Source organism: Malus sylvestris, chromosome 11 (genome assembly GCF_916048215.2).
Source record: "Malus sylvestris chromosome 11, drMalSylv7.2, whole genome shotgun sequence".
NCBI classification, from domain to species: Eukaryota; Viridiplantae; Streptophyta; class Magnoliopsida; order Rosales; family Rosaceae; genus Malus; species Malus sylvestris.
Window position 1 is genome coordinate 11,419,144 of NC_062270.1, and position 24,997 is coordinate 11,444,140.

General features: G+C 35.6%; 1 protein-coding gene, 1 long non-coding RNA gene and 1 pseudogene across 6 annotated transcripts in view; 2 read left to right on the forward strand and 1 right to left on the reverse strand.

The window, feature by feature from the left end:
• LOC126590832 (uncharacterized) overlaps positions 1-23,283 on the reverse strand; it is a 44,083-nt gene extending 20,800 nt beyond the window's left edge. The window contains exon 1 of the long non-coding RNA XR_007612171.1: positions 23,163-23,283. This is a non-coding gene — a long non-coding RNA (uncharacterized LOC126590832). The remainder of the gene's footprint in view (positions 1-23,162) is intronic.
• The window catches only part of LOC126590827 (putative pentatricopeptide repeat-containing protein At1g12700, mitochondrial), a 46,690-nt pseudogene extending 22,248 nt beyond the window's left edge, over positions 1-24,442 (forward strand).
• On the forward strand, positions 9,874-15,953 carry LOC126590828 (uncharacterized). 5 transcript variants are annotated; one of them, XR_007612167.1, is made up of 6 exons: positions 9,874-10,624; positions 11,151-11,200; positions 12,680-14,323; positions 14,441-14,540; positions 14,608-14,683; positions 14,767-15,952. XR_007612167.1 is itself a non-coding variant. In XM_050256338.1 (5 exons), exons 4-5 carry the CDS (start codon positions 14,674-14,676, stop codon positions 15,786-15,788), a joined length of 1,032 nt encoding a protein of 343 aa, XP_050112295.1. In that variant the 5' UTR covers positions 9,874-10,624; positions 11,151-11,200; positions 12,680-14,540; positions 14,608-14,673; the 3' UTR covers positions 15,789-15,924. The 5 variants fall into 5 exon arrangements, 1 of the variants encoding a protein (XP_050112295.1); XR_007612166.1 differs by having other exon boundaries at positions 14,441-14,683; positions 14,767-15,953; XR_007612168.1 differs by having other exon boundaries at positions 11,160-11,200; positions 14,441-14,683; positions 14,767-15,953.
• Positions 24,443-24,997: the final 555 nt, after the last annotated feature.

Here is a 24,997-nt window from a genome sequence, read left to right on the forward strand (position 1 = left end):
TTTTCTATTTTTTTAATTCATCGATATTTTTACACTAGAAGAGGAAAAGTTCGGCGAAGGCACACAATGAACAACCTAATTTAGTATCGAATTCGCCATTTACGATATTCAAACTAAGCCCTTTCACTTTCAAATGAAAATGAATACAAAAAAACTGTAGTACCAAAAAACAAAACATTTTTCTTTTCATAATCACTACAATTTAGTAGCATTCTCTTCACCTGGGATGCTTTTGATTTGACCTCTTTTCTTTTTCTTTTTTTTTGATTTGACCTTTTTAAATGGAGAGTTTGATATTAAATTATGGCTAGTATATTGTGTAACTTAATGAAATCTCCCGCTCTCATACAATTGTATAAAAGTTTTATAAAAAATTATGAGGAAAAAATTATAGCAATGGTTATTAACTTTAACCTAATGAAGTTATGGTATCTCAACTAAAAATTTGTGACCATTGATCTCTTATGTGAAATCCCGTCCCTGAAATTTCACTATTAAGTATGTATCTCGTAATTTAAGTTCGTATTTCACGTTTACGTCATTTTTATTACTTAATTTCAATTCCGTTTATTGGGTTTGAATTTTCGTAATCAATCTTTATCTTTCGTTGACTTTTTGAAGTTTTAACTAGTGTTTTTAAATAGATCTCGAACCCACGAATGCATAGGCAAAAGCCGTTTGCGAGTCTGAGTTATAACGGTATAGTTACGGACGTTTGAAGTTGTGAACTATAGATTGTGGGAATTATTTAATTCCCACATGTGGGTTAAATGTTAAGTTAGTTTAAAAAGGGGAAGGTTTCTGATAAAAAAAAAAAAAAGGGAGAAAAGGAGAGGGTCTTATTCTAACCCGTTTTGGGGGTGAATTGGACCCGTTAACCCACAAACTTGATCCGCTTGTATCTCCTCCATTCAAGCTCCGTTTTGAGTGATCTTGGTATCCATGGAAAGCTCTTGACGAGCCCTACAACTCTGTAGTGATAGATTTCCCATTTTATTTTCCATATTTGCAGTTCGAAGCCACAAAACCCACGACTTTTCTGGCGGTTTATCATTTTTCCGGTGATTCTGGCAACCATTTCCTTCGAACGAGGTATGAAACTTCATTTACTCTTCATAATCTTCAAGGTGGTATGCTTGGTTCGTGTTTTCGTATTCATTTTAGAGTTGGGTGTTTAGAACCCTAGAAATTCGATTTTCTCCGGTGAATTTGGACGGTTTCCGATTAGAATTTATCGTCGGCCTAGTTGTGAAAAGTATTTTCCTTATTGAGCTCTAGCTACCACGTAAATTTGAGCTCATTTAGTTAATATTGAAAATATGATGATCATTACATCATACTATATGTGGCTCTTACTATTGGGAGATAGTCTCTTTGGTTTTGTTTGATGAACACCTATAACTCTATTGCTTTGGTGTGTCTTTTCTCAGTTGTTACCTAACATCCCAGGCTAGTAGACAACCATGATGACGGTTGACACTATGTATGTATAGTCTTATTTGAAAATTACCCATTTATCATGTTGCAATTGTTGCTCTTTAAAGTTAGTGAATGCATTAATGTAATGTTGATGATGGGGAATCGACATTTATATTGTCTCATAATGTGAAATTGTTTCTCATTATATTTAGTACAATGTTGCTAGAGTTATTTGTATACATTTAGTCAAACGTGGTCCATATTTTGTCTTTGTGATGATAGTGAATAGCCATGGCTTTTATATGAATGACAGTGAATAGCTATTGTTGATAAACATATTAATTCCATCTCATTGGTTTAACATTATCAAACCTTTTTGCATGTCTGAAGTAGAACGAATCCTTATATGTATGTATAAAATAATGAAAGGATGAAATGGTTTTCTCATTTACCGTATACATATGTCTATGTATGCATATTCAAAGGAACTTACTTATATCCCTGGAAATATATATGCACCACCTGCCAAGGCTTATATATACATGCACTTCTATATTTGTAAATAGCATCTTTACTTATTTTCTATTAGTGTTTCATTCAAATGTTATATTTATTTTGATCATGCTAATGCAAGTTAACCAAAATAGTACTTAGATCTCATAGTGTTATTAGTAGTCCCAAGTAATCTAATTAAGACTAGAGTCGAAAATGATGCATTTAGTAATTGCATATACTTGAGAATAAGAGTTGATCGAGGTGGTGGATGCTTGTAGTAATAATTCGAAACAATGCTTTGGAATCTAGATGGGAAATACAGAAATGGATGGTGTATGTGCTCATGTTGTAAATCATAAGTGTGAAGGTAGGAGGTAGGTTGTGTGTTGGTTTGATTGCACCATGTAGCATTGGTACATGGATGGTCCTGCTTGGTATATCTGCAATGGGGGACCATACGCATTCTAGGAGTGATCATGCTTGGTATATCCGCGATAGGTGATCACTACCTAGAGCTACAAAATACAGTCCTGCTTGGTATATCCGTGATGGGGGACTGTTAGGGGTGATCATGCTTGGTATATCCACGATAGGTGATCATTGCCTATGTTATTCGATTATGCATATGGTTCTACTTGGTATATCCGTGATGGGGAACCATATGTATTCAGGGGTGATCATGCTTGGTATATCCGCGATAGGTAATCATTGTCTGCACGATAAGATTATGCCTATGGTTTTGCTTGGTATATCCGCGATGGGGAACCATACGCATTTTAGAGATGATGATTATTAGTTGTACTTGGGACATTTCGATAGGCGATCATAATTTGGTTTAGATTCCGTTGAGTGATGGTCTGAAATCGTATCCTGGTTTGGATTCCGTTGAGTGATGGTCCGGAATCCCTTCTACTCTGCAATTCCGTTGAGTGATGGTTCAGAATCATATCCTGGTTTAGATTTCGTTGAGCAATGGTCTGGAATCGTATCCACTCGGATTCCGTTGAGAGATGGTCCGGAATCCCTCATACTCCACGATTCTGTTGAGTGATGGTCCGAAATTGTATCCAGCCTGGTTTCATTTAGTGGTTGTTATGCATTGTACTTCGCGATTCCGGAGCGATTCTGTTCAATGATGGTCCGTAATCATATCTACTCGTATTCCGTTGAGAGATGGTCCGGAATCCCTCTTACTACGCGATTCCATTGAGTGATGGTCCATAATCGTATCCTGATTTGGATTCCGTTAAGTGGTTCGGAATCCCTACTCTTGCTCATTTCCATAAGTTAGACTTGTTCCCTGGATTCGAGTGAATGTGATTTACCCATAATAGATCTTGTGAATATAAATTAGAATTATCAAGTTATTACTTGAAATCCAGGCAGGGAATTATGTAGAAGTCATTTATTAATTTTGTGCATTAAGGTGTGGTCTGATTGACTGATTAACATAATTAAATGTTAATATCGTGCCTCCTTGATATCATGGAATGGGTTACTTGAGATGATTGTGGAAGGATGTTGAATATGATTGTTATTAATATGATTAGAGCAGTGATCAATGCGACTAAAGGATACTATTGTGCTGTGTTGATTCTTTGATATATTACATGATATGAATAGCGATTTTATGTTGAAACATAATGATTTATATGATGGATGAAATAGAAACCTTGATTGTCATGCGGGTTGTTATGTAGTTTGAATCGAATAATTCATGCTTGTCAAGTCCAAATGTTTGATTGAGGAATGTTATGCATTTTGGCTTGAACAGACTGTGTTATATGTCGAGTTATAGTGAAGTTGAACTACGAATGGCTTAATCCCTATTGAGGGTACATAGGTAGTCTAACAAGGAGGTTAGATGCAGCCATAAAATGTACAAAAAATTATTATGCATCTAGATCTTGAATTGTACTTTGTACATATTCCGGAGGCAGGGTATGTTGAGTTACAGATATTTGGTGATGTCACGTGTCGATCCTGGAAGTATGTCGAGATCAGGGCGTGACATCTTAACTCATCAAAACGTGCAGTTATAGTTCTTTTTGTCAACTTCGTTAGAACTTTCATTAAAATAAGTTACGTGCTACAGAGACTGAATCAAGGGGCAATTATAGAAAACCAAATGAAAAAATTGTAGCAGTGGTCCCTCAATTTTAATCCAATTAGAGAAATAGTTCCTCAACTTTAACTCAATTGGGGCATTGATCCCTCAACTTTAACTCAATTGGAGCAATGATCCCTCAACTTTAATCCAATTATAGTAATGATTATTCCAACATAACTTATTTTGACGAAATTGATGAAAGTGAACATAGTTGCACGTTTTGATGAATTAAAGGACCAATGATTATGAATTTTTAATTAAGGGACCAATGATTATGAATTTTTAATTAAGGGACCATTACTCCAATTAGGTTGAAGTTGATAGTTCATTTCCACAAATTTCTCAATCCTTAGTTATTTAACCAATTTGATAAGTAAGATTATGAAAAATCATACCTGCCCGGCTGCCCCACCCCTGATTTTCAAACCCGCTGGAGCCCACCCGCTTTGGCCTTAGTCTTCGGCCTTAGCCGTGGTTTAGATTCTTAAGAATAATACTTAGTTACTCAAAAGATGAGTAAGAGTTTCTACTCAAAACTAGAATTAAGCTGTACCGGCTTGGCTTGAACTAAACAGAATAAAAATAGTGAAGTGTTCCGTGCACTATCGGACTAAGTTATAGACTAAAATAATTTTTTAAACCCTAAATTATTATCTTTATCATTTTTAATTTTGCCATTTCTTCAATTCTTCTCTTACTGTCCGCAAAACAAAACAAAAAATAAGAACTCACAAATTGCTCTGTTTCAATACCCTCACCCTTTTAACCAAAAACCCATAACAAATGAGGATGTGTGGATATATAAAATTGAAGAAACATGAAATGATTTCACAAGTCTAGTTCAATGCCCACTCAACAAGTGCGGAGATCAATTAAAATTTCATTTTTCTTGAAAGCTTTCAAGGGAAATAGGTTTTATGAAATAAACTGAACTTTTTTGGGGACTAAGTGAGCAAAAATCGTTATCAAAAGAAGACTTGTCAATCTATGAAGTTACCTCATCTGAAGATTCCATTTCTGACTCTTTACTCGATAAATTAGTTAAGCGAGGCTTTTCAGCTAGAAGTGGGGAAGGAGGTGGAAGTGGGCCAAGTGGCACAGGTACTGAGGGTGGCAGTGGTGGAGAGGGAAGCGCCATACGAAATGGAGCTGGTATATATTAGAGTATGAGTGTGATTCTCACAGTTTAGTAATAATCATTGTTATTTCAGATTGGTATAAAGAGGTCTTAATGTGTTTATAAGAGTTAATTCGACTTTGGTTTGGATTGAAACTCTACTGTTAGCTTGAGAATAGAACTCATACTTGTACAAGGATTTGGTCTTGTATTCCTTGTAGGATTATTATAGGGTAATCCAGATTTTGTAGTATAAAAACCACAAGCCCCTGCTCTCACAAAAGCGCGCTCTTATTGTTCCAATTACCTATAACTTGGAGAGCATGGAGTTTTGCAGAGAGGAGAAGGTTGTGTGTAGAAGGTGTCTTGGTATGCGTCAATGTGACAGTTGAAGAAGATGGAGAAGTCGGATTGCACACGCAGTGCCACGGCTTGGTGCTTTACGTGTCCTGTTGTATTCTTGAACCCAGTTCCTCCTTGAAACCCTAGCAGTCATGGCTTCTTCTTCCTCCGCTTTGGAAGATAAGTTTATTTCCCTTTAATTGTGTGATTGGTTTATTGTAGTTATATTTGTTATATTTGTGATCCTAGTAACTTGTTGATTTTCAAATTAAATCTTACATGTGGTATTAGAGACTCTCAACTCGTCTAGGATTCAGAATTTCGATCATCTTGTATTATTTTTGTTTGCAGATACAAATCTGCTAGGGAATTTGCAAAGCTTGGGGTTCGGATTAAAGAACTTGATGAGATAATGAAGCAAGGGTTTATTTCGAAACGGCATCTCAGTGCTTCAAGAAGGCACTAAATGAGGAGCCGGGAAATGATATGTATCGCAAGTCTTTCGAAGTGGCTGCTAAGGTGCACTGCTCTCTAACTTGACCTCCTGGTAATGCTTGGTTTTGTTGCTGAAATTTTGTGTTGGCATCCATTTTGCGGTAGCAAGACGTGTAATTATTTTTATAATTACTTTTCTGGCTTCATGGTTCTCATGTAATTATTAAAAATGGTTTTGTTTTGCTTTCATGGGAAAACATGAAGATAAGTTTTCCTAGCCATGTCGTGATAATGATTAATTGAGAAGCAACAAAAATAAATGCATATATAAAGCGACAAAAATAAATGCATATATATAGTGGATGCCAATTGCTTTGTGATTTTGTACATAATAGCATATTTGAATGAAATCTATATATATATAGAGATAGCATTTGTGCATAGACGTTGTAATTATGGGCATGCGGCTTTATCTATATCAAATAGAACTTGCATAAGTTTCTCTGAATATCGATGCATGCATGCATACAAGAAAATATATGAACATATGAATATATAAGGTAGATGTTTTATTGACCGCCTATAATGAGTCCTGTGACAATAAACTTTTAGCCATTTACAAAATATATATTCTATGATGAATCAGAAAGCAAATAATTATTTTGTCATCTTATTGAAAATTCATAAGATTAATGATATGCAAATATCATTATTTTCTCCAAGGACTTGCTTACGAATCTGTATATAATTGATGATGGTGTTGACAATGAATTAAAGGCATGAAGATTTTTAATTTAGATTATTGTCGACTAATCTTATCATGTATATATCAATGCATGCTTATTGTACATGTATATTTGTGATTTCATGATGCATGCTTCCGCTATTATATTTTGGTTGAAATCACAAATAGGGAGGAAGATGAACATCGAGTTCTCCAGAAGAAATAGTGGTCTTGATTATCTCGTTTTAATCAAGATATATTGTTGTGATATATATCCAAACATTATCAAATTTTGGTTGATCTTGCTCGATGGATATTGAACTAGATATTGAACTAGTTAAGATCAAATTGAATGCAAAAATATTGTGCTTGCTATTCTGATTTTGATCATTGTTGAAACTGGTGATTTTGGGTTTATGTGAGATAAGTTTTTCCGAATGGATTGTGACTATCTTTTGATACATAGACTGTTTTGCATAATGGTTTAGATGTATATGACTAAACTGAGATTATGCAATAGGTAAGGAATCGGGAACCAATTGGTTCATATCTCCGGTTTCTTTATCGGTTGTGCAGTATATTCTGCTTATGCTTAAGTGGGAGAATCATATGTTCGAATGTAAGCATAAGGCTAAGAGTATTTAGGCCGGCCATTATAATTCATATAGATACTTAAAAACCAGTTTATGGTTTTATTGAAGCAATTGGTTGAATTATTTGTGTTACTTAATTTGTTTAAGTAATGAGAAGGATCCTATTATGTTAGCATTCAAAAGGAAACGAATTTGGTTTCCATATGGATTCTGATTAGTCATTCATTATATTGGAATGATTTTTAGTTAATATAGTTGCTATTAACTTGTACTTAACTTGGTTGTGTTGAGTATGGCCTTGATAAGTGGGAGCAAATTGGTTTGGTTTTGCTATAATAGTTCACATAATTACAAAGTGCAAATTAAGTATGTTGTAACTTTTGAGTTAATTCTACGATGTAACAGAAAAGATTCTTAAGTTTAACACTTTAAAATGCATAGGTAAGTTGTATGTGAGGTTAAGCTTTTGTTATCCAAAAGATTTGGTGATATGATAAAGCTGTTGATTGATATAACTGTGCTGTTCATACAATTATGAATAATTTTAAGAGCCTACTGTCAAGAATGTGTGGTATTTTTTAGTTTGGGCTGTATGAGTGGGAGTAGACGTCTTGTTTACTCTTGAGCTTAGATACATTGACATGAATATGAATTGGACATTGTGATTTATAAGTTAAATCTGTATTTTGTGTTGCAGAGGCAATTATAAATTCATTGTTTTGGTTTATGTAAGCTGGTTGTATCTTTGTACTAGTGTGTTGATGAATAACTTATGTGATCACCTTTATATTGAATTTGAGATGATTATTTACTGTTGTGAATCATACTCAAGTGGGAGAATATTAGAGTATGAATGTGATTCTCACAGTTTAGTAATAATCATTGTTATTTCAGATTGGTATAAAGAGGTCTTAATGTGTTTATAAGAGTTAATTCAACTTTGGTTTGGATTGAAACTCTACTGTTGGCTTGAGAATAGAACTCATACTTGTACAAGGATTGGTCTTGTATTCCTTGTAGGATTATTATAGGGTAATCCAGATTTTGTAGTATAAAAACCACAAGCCCCTGCTCTCACAAAAGCGCGCTCTTATTGTACCAATTACCTATAACTTGGAGAGCATTGAGTTTTGTAGAGAGGAGAAGGTTGTGTGTAAAGGGTGTCTTGGTATGCGTCAATGTGACAGTTGAAGAAGATGGAGAAGTCGGATTGCACATGCAGTGCCATGGCTTGGTGCTTTACGTGTCCTGCTGTATTCTTGAACCCAGTTCCTCCTTGAAACCCTAGCAGTCATGGCTTATTCTTCCTCCGCTTTGGAAGATAAGTTTATTTCCCTTTAATTGTTTGATTGGTTTATTGTAATTATATTTGTTATATCTGTGATCCTAGTAACTTGTTGATTTTCAGATTAAATCTTACAGTATATTCATTTTGTTCATCAAGTGCAAAACCTACAATTCAGGGTGCAAGTCTTAGATAATATGGTCCAAAATATGTTTCCCTGACTAGATCAAAACAAAGCACATATTCAAATTAGTATACAGTTCCATGAGTTTTGCATGAGATTAGAGAGAACATGTGTATAATAGTGAGGTACAACTATAAGAGCATTTACAATGTTGGTTAGAATATTTCCATCTGGTGGCGGGTAAGCGTACCTATGATGTGTAAAATCAAAGCATTTTAAAATAAACCTATTGGAGGGTACAACATAATTTTCTCAAATACAGGACGACCCTCATAATTTTCAACTAACGATCAAAACCCATTTGGCAATTAACACAAAGAACTTGCTTCTCAAAACCCTTCACCACCATGATTGCCAAAAAAAAAAATCAAATTTAGCCCCAAATTACTTTAGTCTAAAGTAGGAGGGGAAATTGCACTATTCATATGAACAGTGACTTGGGATGGATTTTGAGTTATTTACAAATTTGCCATCGCCTTTTCCTTCCGTTTCCATCCCCTTTTCATTCCCTCTTTTTCTCTCCCGATTATCTCTGTGTCATGGAAGAAAATGCCGATAATATCGGCGAAATATCGCCGATATTATCGGTTTTTCGGGATGGCGATATTAAAAGTGGTATCCGAAGGCTTTTCGGCCAAATATCGCGATATTATCGATAATATCGATAATATCGCGATATTTTGGAAATATCGGCGAAATATCCATGGACGGTGGAATCGGAATCCGAGGCGACGTCGGAGAAGAACGCCGGAGACGGTGGGGCGATTCCCAGGCCGGTTTCGTCCCAAAAACCTTGCAAAAACACGAATCTTAACATCAATTTCACATATATACATCAGATTTCACGCATGCATAAACGATTCAAGGCAGGGTGAAGTCGGTTTAGGGTTTAGGGTTTCATGGAATCTCACCTGACGAAGACGAAGACGAACGATCCTTGCTCAGCGGCGCACCTCTGACTTCGCCTGAGCCACGATCAACGGCGAAGGGAGAAGAGAGATCGAGAGATCTCTGTGTGTGTGTGTGTGTTTGGGAGAAGAGAGATCGGAGATCTCTCTTTGTATGTGGGTGTTTGGGAGAAGAGAGATCGGAGAAGGGAGAAGAGAGATCGGAGAATGGAGAAGAGAGATCGAGATATCTCTGTGTGCGTGTGTGTGTTTGGCAGAAGAGAGATCGGAGATCTCTGTGAGTCCGATCTCTGTGTGTGCGTGTGTTGGACTTGGATCCGATGTCAACCTGTGGAGCTCTCTGTGTGAGTGTGTGTGTGGGAGAAGAGAAGGGAGAAGAGAGATCGAGAAGGATGATCGAGAGAGAGAGAGACTGAGGAGCTCTCTGTGTGAGTGTGTGTGTGGAAGAAGAGAAGGGAGAAGAGAGAACGAGAAGGATCGAGAGAGAGAGAGACTGAGGTTGTCTGCGTGCGTGCGTTGTGTGTGCGTGCGATGTGTCTTTTGAGTGTGTGGGTTCCTCCTGTCAGGAGGATACAACTCACTCAATAATCCCTGACAAGTTTTACAATTATTTGGACATGAGACAATTATAATTTGTATTCTTTTCAGACCATGAATGGTGGTCATTTGTGTGTGTGTGTGTGGGTTCCTCCTGTCAGGAGGACACATGACTCACTCCATATTCTCGACAACACGAACAATTATTTGGACAATTTCATGCAGCTTTTACCATTATAATTTGTAGTCTTTTCAAACCATGGACGGTGGTTTCATTCAAAACCGTGTGCCAATATTGTTTTAAAAGGTGGAGTTTCAGAGTTATTGTGTTATTCTTTCAAAGTTGTCATTGTGAAAAAATTTCAAGAGGTGGAGTATCAGTATCAGAGGAGCCTTTTCGATTATTTTATTTCCCTTACCCCTTTCAAAGTCATTCCAGATCCAGAGCTTAAACACAAAGGGTTCCATATTTAAAGTAAGTTTACAAACTTATATTTATATTCTTATAATTTATACAACAACAAAAAAATTTGTGTGAACTCATATGTTAATTTTTTAAGTAATTAATACTTGCATGTTAGTTTTTGTAAGTAATTAAGTAATGTTAACAATTGCATGTTAATTTTTTTAAGTAATTAAGTAATGTTAATACTTGCATGTTAGTTTTTGTAAGTAATTAAGTAATGTTAACAATTACATGTTAATTTTTTTTAAGTAATTAATACTTGCATGTTAGTTTTTGTAAGTAATTAAGTAATGTTAATACTTGCATGTTAGTTTTTGTAAGTAATTAAGTAATGTTAACAATTGCATGTTAATTTTTTTAAGTAATTAAGTAATGTTAATACTTGCATGTTAGTTTTTGTAAGTAATTAAGTATTGTTAATAATTACATGTTAATTTTTTTTAAGTAATTAAGTAATGTTGTATAATTATTCCCTAGGATAATTTTAATATGTTTAATGTTATTTATTATTTTATTTCCCTTACCATTTTCAAAGCCATTCCAGATCCATTCCAAAGCTTGAACACAAAGGGTTCCATATTTAAGGTAAGTTTACAAACTTATATTTATATTATTGTAATTTATACAACAACAAATAAATTTGTGTGGACTCGTATGTTAATTTTTTTAAGTAATTAATACTTGCATGTTAATTTTTGTAAGTAGTTAAGTAATGTTAACAATTGCTTGTTAATTTTTTGTAAGTAATTAAGTAATGTTGTATAATTATTCCCTACGATAATTTTAATATGTTTAATGTTATTTATTATTTTATTAATATTAGGTTTTATTATCAAATAGGATTATTATTCATTAATATTTGGTTTTTTTATTATCAAATTGGATTATTATTCATTAAATTAGATTATTATAAAATTGGATTATTATTCATTAAATTGGATTATTCATTAAATTGGCTTATTATCAAATTGGACTATTCATTAAAGCCCACTCAATGTAGTCTCCAAACTTGACCTTAGGCCCAAATCTCAAACATAACCACACTTGGGTTGGGTTGGGTTGAACCAAAAGGTCCAAAACTTAGGGGGAAAAAAAACGAATTATTCATTTTTATTCATTAATATTAGGTTTTTTTTATTATCAAATTGGATTATTCATTAAATTGAATTATTATTAAAGTGGATTATTATTAAATTGGATTATTATCAAAAAGGAATATTATTCTTCACTATGTTTTATATTAGGATTATTTTCATGAAACATAATTATCATCATTTATAGTAGGATTATTTATATTAGGATTATTATCAAAAAGGAATATTATTCATCATTTATATTAGGATTATTTTTTTATCAAATTGGATTATTATTCATTAATATTAGGTTTTGTTATTATCAAATTGGATTATTATTCATTAAATTAGATTATTATAAAATTGGATTATTATTCATTAAATTGGATTATTCATTAAATTGGCTTATTATCAAATTGGACTATTCATTAAAGCCCACTTAATGTAGTCTCCAAACTTGACCTTAAGCCAAAATCTCAAATATAACCAAACTTGGGTTGGGTTGGGTTGAACCAAAAGGTTCAAAACTTAGGAAAAAAAAAACGAATTATTCATTTTTATTCATTAATATTAGGTTTTTTTTATTATCAAATTGGATTATTCATTAAATTGGATTATTATTAAAGTGGATTATTATTAAATTGGATTATTATTAAAAAGGAATATTATTCTTCACTATGTTTTATATTAGGATTATTTTCATAAAACATAATTATCATCATTTATAGTAGGATTATTTATATTAGGATTATTATCAAAAAGGAATATTATTCATCATTTATATTAGGATTATTTTTTTATCAAATTGGATTATTATTCATTAATATTAGGTTTTATTATTCCATATTATTTTTTTAATTACTTAAATTTTTACAATCATTTTCTTTACTTCATATTGTATTCTTCTGTAGAATAACTTTATTATTTAGGTTCTGTAGAATAACTTTATTATGTAATTCTTTTGTCTAATTTTCATGAAAAATAAATGTAGGTACGTTTAAGATGTCTAGTGGAGCTAGTAAACGTGATCCAGCTTGGGAACATGGCTACCCAATAGACGGAAACAAACATGGCACAATTTGCAAATATTGTGGTCGGGTAATGAAGAGTGGTGGAGTGACACGACTTAAGTACCATCTTAGTGGATTAAATCCAGCAAAAAATGTCCAACGATGCGATAATGTCCCCCCAGAAGTGAAGGCATTCATCAGCACATTATTAAAAAATAAAAAACAGCAGAAGGAAAAGATGACACAAGGAATGGAAAATATTCGAGCTGGGCTACGGGGAGAAGTCTATGGCCAAGCGGTTGACAGTGATGATGATGACGATGAGGACGAATGTGATGATGACATGGGACCTGAAGAACGACGCAGTTTGAAACAAGCATTACGTGCCTCCAAACAGTCAGCATGGGAAAGAGAACACCTTCATAAAATTCCTAATAGGGGACAAGGTTCCGGGACAAGTGGTGGTGCACAAATGAGACGGGGTGGCAGTCTTAGAGAATCACAACCAACACCACCAATAGCCCCAAGTTTATATAAGTCATCCAACGCACGTCAAAATAGTGTTTGGAGTTATTTCAAGGGAGGTAATGTGAATGAGGGAATGGGGCGTCTAATTAGCAAGTTCTTTATCTATGAAAATGTCTCTGCTGCGAAGGCATCATCACATCATTTCAAAAATATGGTAGTGGGATGTCAACAGGCCGGTGTTGGAGTACAACCTCCCACTCCCTATGAGATAAGAAACAAATATTTGGATATGGAGTATTTTGACATTGGCGAGTATGTTAACAAGTTGAGGTCAAAGTGGGAAACTAATGGTTGCACAATCATGTGTGACGGATGGACCGGCCCGACCAGATTATCTATCATCAACTTCATGGTATACTCCAAGGAAAAGACAATTTTTTTGAAGTCTGTTGATGCTTCAGACCATATAAAGAATTACAAGTATATTTACAAATTATTGAGGGATGTAATCATGGAGGTGGGAGAGCATAATGTTGTCCAAGTCGTGACCGACAACGGTTCTGCATTTGTCAAAGCTGGAAAAAAGTTAATGAAGCATCATAATGTGTTTTGGACATCATGTGCAGCACATTGTATTGATCTTATGTTTGAGGCAATGGGGAAGAGAGAGAATGTTGCTACTGTGGTCAAAAGAGCTAGAATGATCACAAATTATATTTACAATCACGGTTGGTTGTTGGCAAAGATGCGTGAATTTTGCAGAGGAGAAATTATTCGTCCAGCTACCACTCGATTCGCCACCAACTATATTGCATTAAACAGCCTACTCAAGAAGAAAGCAGGGTTGAAGCAACTATTCACTAGTGACGATTGGGCCAACCACAATTTCAGCCGCTCAAATACAGGTCGTATGGTGGAAAGTATAGTGCTTGATCATGCTTTTTGGAGTCAAACAGAACATGTGTGTCAAGTGTTTGAACCTCTTTACAAAGTTTTACGGATCGTTGACACAGAAGTGTATCCTACTATGGGGGCAGTATATGAGTTGATGCGTGTAGTGAAGGATGAATTGGAAAGAAAACATGGTGCAAGGTGGGTCGTAAAAATAATTGAAGACCGATGGTATAAAACATTATACCACGATTTGCATGCAGCAGGTATAAATTATGTCATAATTTGCAATTCATTTCTTTAGTTGCATAAGTATTATTTATCTTATTAGAGTATGTGTTTCTTTGAACAACATATTATTTGAATCCCCGATACCAATACAGACCCGGTGTTGGAGATGATGGTAACCTTATACGTGCTGTACATAATGTATACTCTAAATTAGACCCTGCATCACCAGCAGTTGGCCAATTTGGAAATGAGGTACACAATTACTTAAATTATAATAATTACTTTGTTGGATTAAACTAACACAATTTATTGTATTCAGCTAACATGGTTTAAAGATGCAAGAAGAACATTTGGAGAACCAACATCAGTTGCTGCTCGAACAAATATGTCTCCTAGTGAGTATAAACATATTTCACTATAAGTTTATAATAGAATTTGTTGGAGTTATTAGGCTTATCAACATTATTTTTCATTGTAGCTGAATGGTGGATCATGTATGGGACCGATGCACCAACTGTGAGAAAGTTAGCAATAAAAGTATTATCACAAACAGCTTCCTCATCTGCTTGTGAAAGAAATTGGAGCACATTTGTACTCATACACACAAAGCAAAGAAATAAGTTGGCTCATAGTAGCTTGGAAAAATTAGTTTATTGCTACTACAACATGAAGCTTCAAATTCGAGATAAGGAAGCAGAAATCGATCATGTCGACCGTGGTGACCCACTAGATGTGTTTGATATTGTTGGTGAAGATGATGATACGGAGGGTAACCAACTTTTTCAATGGATTAGACCTCTTCATTTAGATGATGATGAAGGCAACCCAGCTCCCAGAGTTGCTGAAGAAGCACGTAATGAAGGGATAAATGTAGAAAGAGTATTAGAGGAGGAGGTGGAATCTAGCAGCGCTGACTCTTTCGAAGAACTTTTGCACCCAACACCAAGCAACACTGGAATTCCACATTTTTCCAATCCTACACAACCACAACATCGTGCTGATACTAATGATAGCTCTAGTACAAGATCAGGAGACTCACCTACCACCGGAGGTGGGAATGATGAAGGACATAGTGGAGCTGGAGGTAGTGGAGCTGGAGGTAGTGGTGGTGGATATGGAAACTATTATGGACCACCACCTCCCGGATATATGAGCCCCTTCACTGGTGAGGCAAACTTCACGCATGCAACACAGAATGATGACCATGGCAGTAGGCGGGCAGGACCAGGAATTGGTGCCATAGGGAAGGACTATACTCGCAGAGAAAGAGGCAAAGGGATTTTGTCAAGTCAAGAAGATGACTCGTTATCTAGAACTTCAGACTTTGTTGGATTGGGAAGTAGTAACTATGGTTATACTCATAACCAACCATTTCCCTACCCTTCATATCCCATTCCTGTTGGGATGGAATCGAGCGACTCATGGAATCAATCCCAGCCTCAATCTTCAAATGATTTTTCTTATGGACAACCTCAACCAATCTCGGATCCATATGGGTGACATATTAACAATTACATGCAAAACTATTTTGGGGATTTATCATTTGATAACTACTCTTCACAATACACTCATTCTACACATAGAGATGATGAAGATAATGACAAATTTGAACCTCATAGGAACTCTATGTTGTACTAAAGTGTAAAATATTATACTAATTCATTATATATAAATGATTATGGTGTGTTTAGACTTCTTTCATTAATTACTACATATTTTCTACACTCATAATGTTTGTCAGATCACTATATAATCAACTTGATAATGTTAAATCCATCATGCAATGCATTTCTTTCCAATTTTTTGTGATAAACTAATATATAATTGACTAAATAAACATCCTACAAAGTTTCAATAAAAATTTCCAAGTTTTTCTTACAATTTCCGTGGTTTCCATGTAATTTTTATCGATATCGATATTTTACCGATATTTCCATCGATATTTCTGTGTTTTCAGACTACCGATATTTCCGATATCACCGATATTTTCTTCCTTGCTCTGTGTAACCATCTATCGAATCCCCCATCCCTCCCTTTTCTCACTCTGTAATTTCCCTCAAATCCCTCGCCGATTCTCTCTCGCCATTCTCAGTCTACCCTTTCTCAGCTTGCAGCTCCATGCTCCACCTCCAGATTATAGCATCGGGTGTAAGGTTTTCCTTTTCTGTTTTCTTTTTCCCGATTTGTTGAATTTGTATTTTATTGTTTTCCTATCACCCTTTGACGACAAGGTAGCAATTGTGACGGCTTCCACTCAAGGCATCGGCTCTTGAAGGCGCCTCCGTCGTCATCTCCTCCCGCAAGCGGGTCACTCTCCGACACTCCGGAGGCGGTACAGTAGCGAGGAGGATTCGGATCCGGAGTACGGAGACAGGAGGCGGAAAACGATGAGGAGGAGGAAGAAAGATGATGATAGAGAAAATAAGAGGAGGAAGAGAGATAAGGAGAGGAAGAGAAGGAGGAGAGAGAGATGAAGAAGAAGGAGAGAGGAAAGGTAGGAGCGGTGATGAATTCATGGGGGAAGTATGGGATCATCAGAGAAACTGATATGTGGTATGTTTGCTGAATTTTCTACTGTTTTAGGGTTTTAAAGTTTCTGTTTGGCTGATGAGGAAACGTAGGAAAAAGAGATTTACTTCTCCCACTTGAATTTGATTGTTTTGTATAGGAACAAACGACCAGAGTTCACAGCATGGTTACTGGAAGTAAAACAGGTAATTCATTTTCCAACTATTTTACTACCACACGAAACCATTAACTTGCAGAGGGGTTTATCTTATTAATAAAGTTTCTAAGGTTGTAGAGTTTACTTTTTGATTTGTATGTGTTTCGAAGCCTGTGTTGATCCGTTTCGGAATTGCAGTCGTTGATAAGATAGTTCTAATGGTAATTGTTTTATCTTTCATTAGGTGAACTTGGAACATCTGGCAAATTGGGAAGAGAAACAGATGTTCAAACAGTAAGTGGGTGTGTGTGTTTACAGATGTGTGGATGCATTTAGTTTATCTTCTCCAAAAGCATCTTTATAATGAAGATAACATGAATTTGCTAGGGTTTTTTTTTATATTTTGTTTCTTACAATTTGAGTAGAAATTTGTTTCCATTTTATTAGGTTCATGGAAGATCACAGTACAGCTAGCTTCCCGTTGAAAAGTAAGCTTCTATTGTATTAGCTTGGGGCAGTTTAATTTACTTGCCAGAAAAGAAAAAGTTATAAAGCTTTGTTCCTGCTGTTGTGTTCTCTCCTTTTAGGTAGAAATTATATCTTAATGTGCTTAAGCACCTGAATTTAGGCTAGGTCTAATGAAATGATATGCCATATTTTATAGATCAGTCACAATATTTTTGAACCCGAGGTTGTGGTGTTCACACTTTTTCTCTTAGGATTTAGAGGGCGATACAATGTGTGTATGATCTAATTTGAGTGAAATATCCTTCTTGATTTGCCTAATTCTTTCAAGTGTTATCATAACTTTGTGTGTGATTGATCATTGTGTATAACCAATATACCAGACAACATAACTGAAGGCCATGCCTGCAGAGACTGAACCATAACCGAAGCCCATGCCTGCATCAATTGATTGAAAAGGTAAAAATCATTTCCAAATCTTTTGTGCAATGCGGTTAGGTTTGCACGGCCTATTTATTTGTTGCATTTTATTTTTGGCCTGAAATTATGCTGATATTTTCTAGGTTGTGTGAAATTTCACTAAATCAAATATGAAATCGTCTTAATTTTCACGGCATTATCGATATCGGCCCCGATTATTTTTCTGTGAATGAAGCTTGGAAATTGGAATAGATGGCCCTGGTTGTGTGAAATGTTTGGATGGGATTTTGTATTATTCCATTAAACAAAATTAATTCTCTATGCGAAGCCAAATATTTGATTTTTCACTGTGGTTTGTTACTTTGATGGTTGATCACAAATGTAATTTCTTTCTTTTTTTCTTATGCGTTCTTTGTAGCACCCTCCCCTCACTTTCTCAATTATTGGTTGGGAATGCAAAAATGGACGAGCTGAGAAAAGGAGAGATGTTAGTTTTCTACATTTGACTAGAACCATATTTAAAATTTTTTATATCTGAAATATTATTGATCAATTGTAACTTGCCCTGTTGCTATTTGCTAATGACAGAGGCTAGGAAGATTGTACTTATTCTGTTCGTAGATGCAAGCCTAGAAATTAAGTGTGTATAGGGTTAAATCAATTGATGCTATAGTATTTGTTAAAATTGTTAGATTTAGGGGTTTGGTAAATTGATTTTAGAGATGTTATTTTTAAGGTACCTTTGACTCTTAATTGCCATATGGCATTCAATATATACTCTATTGCTTGCTGGGGTTTACCCTTTGGAGCATTTTATTACGTTTCTTCTTGCTCACTGACTGAAAATTTTAAACGCTCTAGGTGAATGTAGATGCTGCAAAACCCTGCCCGAAAAAGGGATGAAAGCCAGCAATTCAACTTGCTACTGCGATACACAGGTATGTTGAAAACTTTCCCAAATCCTCTGTGGTTACACAATTATACAGGTGTGTATGTACAGCTTTATACATGCATCTATGGAAATACATATGTTTGAGCCTGGTTTTTGTTTTAATTTATAGGCTGGTTGTCAGGTTCTAGCTGTGTGAAGTTTATGTCGTTAATTTTAATTTTTTATGAAAGTAGCTCATGTTTGCTTACCCAGCGGTGGTTGTTCTGATTTAGTGGTTAAAAATGGAAATTTCACTCGCAATACGGGATTAATTGAGGTTCATGCATGCATCATTGGTGTAAATTTGAGAGACGGAATGATATATGTATGTGTAAAATCCCTCCGTTTGGTTTTTTATTGCATTGTTTAAGTGGTGAATTGCACAGAAAATGGGGGAAGAGAGGGGTACAAATTATTTTACGAGTTTAAAATTGCTCATTTTGCACCACACTAGCAGTTTGACTGTTATCAAATTGGATGTGTGTTTTCTCTTGATTTCAATTCTTGGTTCTATCCATTTTGCACCCCTATTAATTCCCAAATCATTTGTCATATAGATTGACATAAAAAAAAACAGAGAGACAATTATGGAGTGCATACTGATGCTGCATGCACTACCCAGTCTGCCATCAACAGTGGTGTAATACTTCATTAGGTACACAGTACACTCATTCCCTTTATAATTGGGTTTAGTACGAAAATTTTCAAAATTTTCAAGCTGGTAAATATGATTTGGTTCTGTTTGATTGATTGTTTATTTAGGGTTTTTCTTTATAATTCAGTAAATGATTGCTCCTTTGGCTATAAAATTTGACCCCTATAAATTTCCAGGTTATTCTGGGACTTTGTCAACAGCGCAGAGTTCTCTTCACGGCGCATCACTATTCCGTGCAGCATAGCTCGGTAGCAGTTTTAGGTGAGTCTCAATTGCCCATTACTGTTCATCTTCTTTTGAATTTCTGTGCAAATATTTTTGAAGTCCAAGTGATTCAAATTTCAAATTTGTGTAAATTGATAAGTGTGGGTGTAGACACCCAATATGGCTTTTACATGGTGTTGCTATCTGGTTTTTGACAGAATTATATTGGGGACTGTCCAGATTTTGGTTTAGCTGCAGATGAAGCAAGATCAAGAGGTTATAAATTAGAGGTATAATTTATTTTTTATATTTGATGCATCGTTGGATTAATGAATACAGTAGGAACATTGACTTGGTGTATGTGTTTTCATTCATTTTTTAGAATGGAAAACTGAATTTTGTGTGTTTATGACTCTGTATATACTCTGTACTTATTTTAATTACAGTAAAAGTGATTGAAAATAGCATTATTTGGTAGTAAGGAAAATTAGGGTTTCAATTAAAGGATGGCCGGAGGAGGAGGAAGACCTTTGGAGCAAGCACCAACTAGGGCAGTTGTCGATGTTTGTTTTGTTTTGGTTTTGGTTTCGATCCACATCGAATATTTCATTCATTTAATGGAAAGGTTTCCTTTCACACGTAATTGGGTTAATTTCATCTTATGAAGTCACTTTCGGGTTTATTATGAATGCAAAATGAGGTATTTTGATTAAATTTTAATTGCACTCCTTGCAATGGTTGACAAAGAGAAACAAAAGAGCTCTCTATGAAGCTCTTGAGAATATGGTATTAGGGTTCCTATCTTTGCATCTAACTGTAGGATAAGATCGCATTTCAGATATATGTACGTCGAAGGTTGTTGGAACAACTTGGCATCCATGCAATAATAAGCAAGATGTCAAATCGGACAAAGGCAAAGATAAGAGTGGTGCTTCAGATGACAACTCCCACGGAAGGCTTCTCTCAGCCTTGAATTCCAGTGGGGGGTGACCGATATGAGCTGCTGGAGATGACAAATGTGCTCCCAAGGTGCACTGGATTGTCCATGCTTTTAGTTTTATCAAATATGACAAGTTGATATACATGTTTTCTTTGTTTTTTGACTCATACAAATGAAACTAAATGTGATTTTACAAGGTTGCTTTGATTGTTGCCAATTTGATTCTAAAGCAATCTCCACTGTTGTCTTGCATATGATCTTAAATGCCATCTCTGTAGCTACGAATGTGCTATACTTACTGTTAACGTGATTCTTAAACCATTTGTGCTAATTGTACAATGTCTTTTCATGTCAACTGAGTTGAATGTAGATAAAAGCCAAGCTGCATATCTTACTAACCCCATTCACTGCATATCCCTGAGTTCATTCATGATTGTGTTCAATTTATTCAGGTTAAATGTGTCTTATTCATGTGGTTGAGGGTACATTCAATTCCCGCAGCAAAGCGCGGACATATTTTCTAGTTTATCCTAATCTCACTCCATGAACTGTTCAAACTACATTTAACATGAACATTATACTGCATAAAATCAGCATTAGACAAATCTAATCAAGGGTTTGGAGCTAGAAGCTTAGCTAAAAAATTTCATCATACAATCAACAACAACCAAGGCTAATCAAGTTTTTTGGATTTAGACACAATTTTTTTTTGAACCTGAAATTTGGCCTTTCAATTTAACTCTGCGCTGCTTGTGGAAAAACCGCAACCGCCAAAGGTAAGGTTTTGATAGAGAATCAAAGAACCCACGAGGGAAGCTAACTCGGGAATACAATGTAGAAGCTAAAGCCCAAGTGCCATGAGAGATGATTTTATACCTTTTGCCACTGACAAATGCGGAGAATTCCGACTTTGAAAAAGTAAAAAAAAAAAAAAAAACCTCAAAACGAAATGGTTAATATACGGTTAAAGTATGAATTTTTTTAATTCAAATTAGAATTATCAATTGGTTGTTTTTATTTAAACCCCATAATTTGTTAAAAACACCCTACATTCAAAATTTATTCTTACAATTCCAGCTTTACCTTTCGTTTTGTTGAATCCACCTAATCTCCCACCCATAAACAATAAAATCCCACAGCTACCCACCCCACAACCACAACCACAACTTCGCCGGTGACCCCATTCAATCTTAATTTTCTCTCTTTCATAGTTATGCTTTTGTTTGGCATTTGACATAGGATTGACGGGAATGATCACACATGCATTGGGCTACTGCGATTATGGATGAAAATGCAGCCTATAAAACTGTTAAAAACCCCTTTCCATCATTTCCATGATAGGCTGTTTGGATGTTACGATGAAATTTTTATCTTTCCCTCATAAGCTAGTTTAGATTTATAAAGTGTATAGCTAACCGTATGAAATTTCAATTTTGTGTTTTGGCTAGGTTGAATGGAATCACAAGAGAAGAGTGGTGGTAGTGGGTGGGTGGGTGGGTGGCTGTGTTAGATTTTTTGTATTTGGGAGGTGGGGTGAATTCAACAAAAGGAAGGGTAAAGTGGAATTGTAGGTAAAAAGGGTGTGAGAGAAGTAAAAATGATCCCCTAAAAAAACCCTTTATCAATTTTATGCAAATAAAATAAAAGGGGATGATAATATTTGAAATCCCTATGTTCCTTGAAATTATGTGAGTTTTGTCAAATATTTGTTGAAGCAGATTCATTCCTTCGTATATCATCCTCAGCAAAAGTTTTCCGAAAAGAGGATTTAAGCACGGCCTCGCTGACTCACTAAAGATGATGCGGGCAACAACAGCTGCTGCTGCTTCTTTTTTGAAGGTTGGTTATGGCAGCAGCAGCACCAGAGGTATGCCTCCTTTTCTTCTTCGAGCTTCTTCTGTTGTTATTTTCAACACTTACTTGGCTTTGTTTCACTCTCGACCTTCTAAATCGACCGAATCTAGAAACACCCAACACTACCAGCTTGTGAAAATCACTAATGTTGAGGATGCTCTCAATGTGTTCGACGAAATGCTTCACAGGCGTCCTCTGCCTTCCGTTGTCCTTTTCAATCAAGTGTTGGGTCAACTTGCCAAGTTGAAGCATTACTCGACAGTCATCTCCTTGAATAACCAAATGGTTGTGTCAGGAATTCGTCCTAATGTTTATACCTTACACATTATCATGAATTGCTTTTGCCATATGCACCAAATGGGGTTTAGCTTGTCTATTTTGGGAAAATTCTTCAAATTTGGTTTTGAACCTGATGTCGCAACCATCAACACTCTAATCAACGGCTTTCTTCTTGAGGATGGAGAGGCTGAGGCAGCAGCACTTTTCAACAAAATGATGGAGGGAGGTAATTGCAAGCCGAATGTGGTTACTTTCGGTACCCTAGTAAAGGGCCATTGCTTGAAAGGTAACAACACTGAAGCTATCCAGTTGCTTAAGAAGATGGAAGAAGGAAATTGCAAGCCTGGCGTAGTTGCCTATAGCACTGTCATTGACAGTCTTTGCAAGGATACTCTAGTTATTGATGCACTGAAGCTCTTCTCAGAAATGACGAGCAAGGGTATTGCCCCAAATGTCATTACCTATAACTCTTTGATTCATGGAGTTTGCAAATTGGGAAATTGGAAAGAAGCTACAAGATTGTTGAATGAAATGGTGAGTAAACATATCTTTCCAGATGTGTGCACCTTCAGTGTTTTGGTTGATACATTTTGTAAAGAGGGGATGGTCCAGGAAGCAAGGAGCGTGGTCGAAATGATGACGCAAAGGAATATAGCACCCGATACAATTACGTACACTTCACTTATAGATGGTTACTGTTTGCGAGGAGAAATGGACGAGGCTAAAAAGGTTTTTGAAGTAATGCTTAGCAAAGGCTGCATGGTTGATGCTCGTAGCTATAACGTATTGATAAACGGCTATTGTAAGCGTAAAAGGATAGATGATGCTCAGATGATTCTTCTGGAAATGTCTCATAAGGGTGTTGTTCCAGATACGGTTACTTATAGTACTCTTATTGATGGGTTTTGCAAGATGGGGAGAACACAAGATGCACAAAACTTGTTCTCTCAAATGCAAGCTTGTGGCCAACTTCCAGACATTCAAACTTATTCTATTTTATTGCATGGCATGTGTGCAAACCAACAATTTTCCAAGGCAGCTGAATTGTTGGAAGAGATGGAGGGAAAGAAGTTGGATTTTGGTATTGTAACTTACAATATTCTTATTGAAGGTTTGTGCAAAGCTGAAAAAGTTGAATATGCATGGGATCTCTTCCGTCGTTTATCATCAAAAGGAATTCAACCTAATGTCAGGACATATACTATAATGATCAGTGGATTTTGTAATGGCGGACTTACATGTGAAGCAGAAAACTTGCTTAGAGAAATGGAAGAGAGAGATTGTTCTCCAGATGATTGCACGTACAACACAATTATCCGTGGGTTATTCAATAACAACGAGACATCAAAGTCTGTGAGGCTTATTCAAGAAATGGTGGAGAGGGGTTTTTCTGCAGATGCATCAACTACGGAGTTGGTCGTTAATTTATTGTCTAAAGACAAAGTAGATCCCACTTTGTTGAAATTTATAGAAAGACCGTGTTGAAATTTATTTGCAGTTTTGACAAGTTTGGCTGCATCCTTCCCTTGAATGCTGCATTGGAGGGAGTTGTTCCTGTGCTGAGTCCAGTTCAAGGAGCCATTCATGCATCGCCTGGTGACTTATGGTATCTGTTATTAATTTTATCTATCAAGTGATAGAGCAACTTTTATGTTGCTCTTTTAAGATTGTGAAATTTGTTGGAGAAGCAAATTTTGTGGACTGATATGAAATTCGTAAACATATTTATGGCTTGGTTTAACTTCTCCTTTATTTTTTTGGTAATAATTCTGTTAAGGACATTATTTATAAATAATTTTAAAGGATATGAGTCCGATAGCTGCAGGTGGAGGACTCGATTAATTTCTTAAAATTCTGCACTTCCTCTAACATCAGATACAATATACACACATCTGATCAAATGATGCATCGGAATTCCATCACGGAAGGACCAGTCTAATCCGATCAACTGATGTCAGACGTGGTTAAACGAAGAATTTACGAATTCCATCTTTGCTTAAATATGTTTTCTATGTGCACTAGAAATATTGAAAGAAGAGAAGACCATCTCTCAGTATACAGAAGCCAATTTACACATTTTCAAGCATAAGGAAGAGTATTGTGAAGCTTCTTTTCAGACGCATAATTGTGCAATCCCCAGTGCTAGATCATCGGTATCCAGATGCCTTGCCACACCATCGCAATTTTTCTTTCACTCCCTTCCAAACCAAAGGAACTCAACGGAAGAAATTGAACTGGCCTCTTCTCAGTGATGCACGAGATTTGCAGAAAACTTCTTAGTTGCAAACAGCGTCCT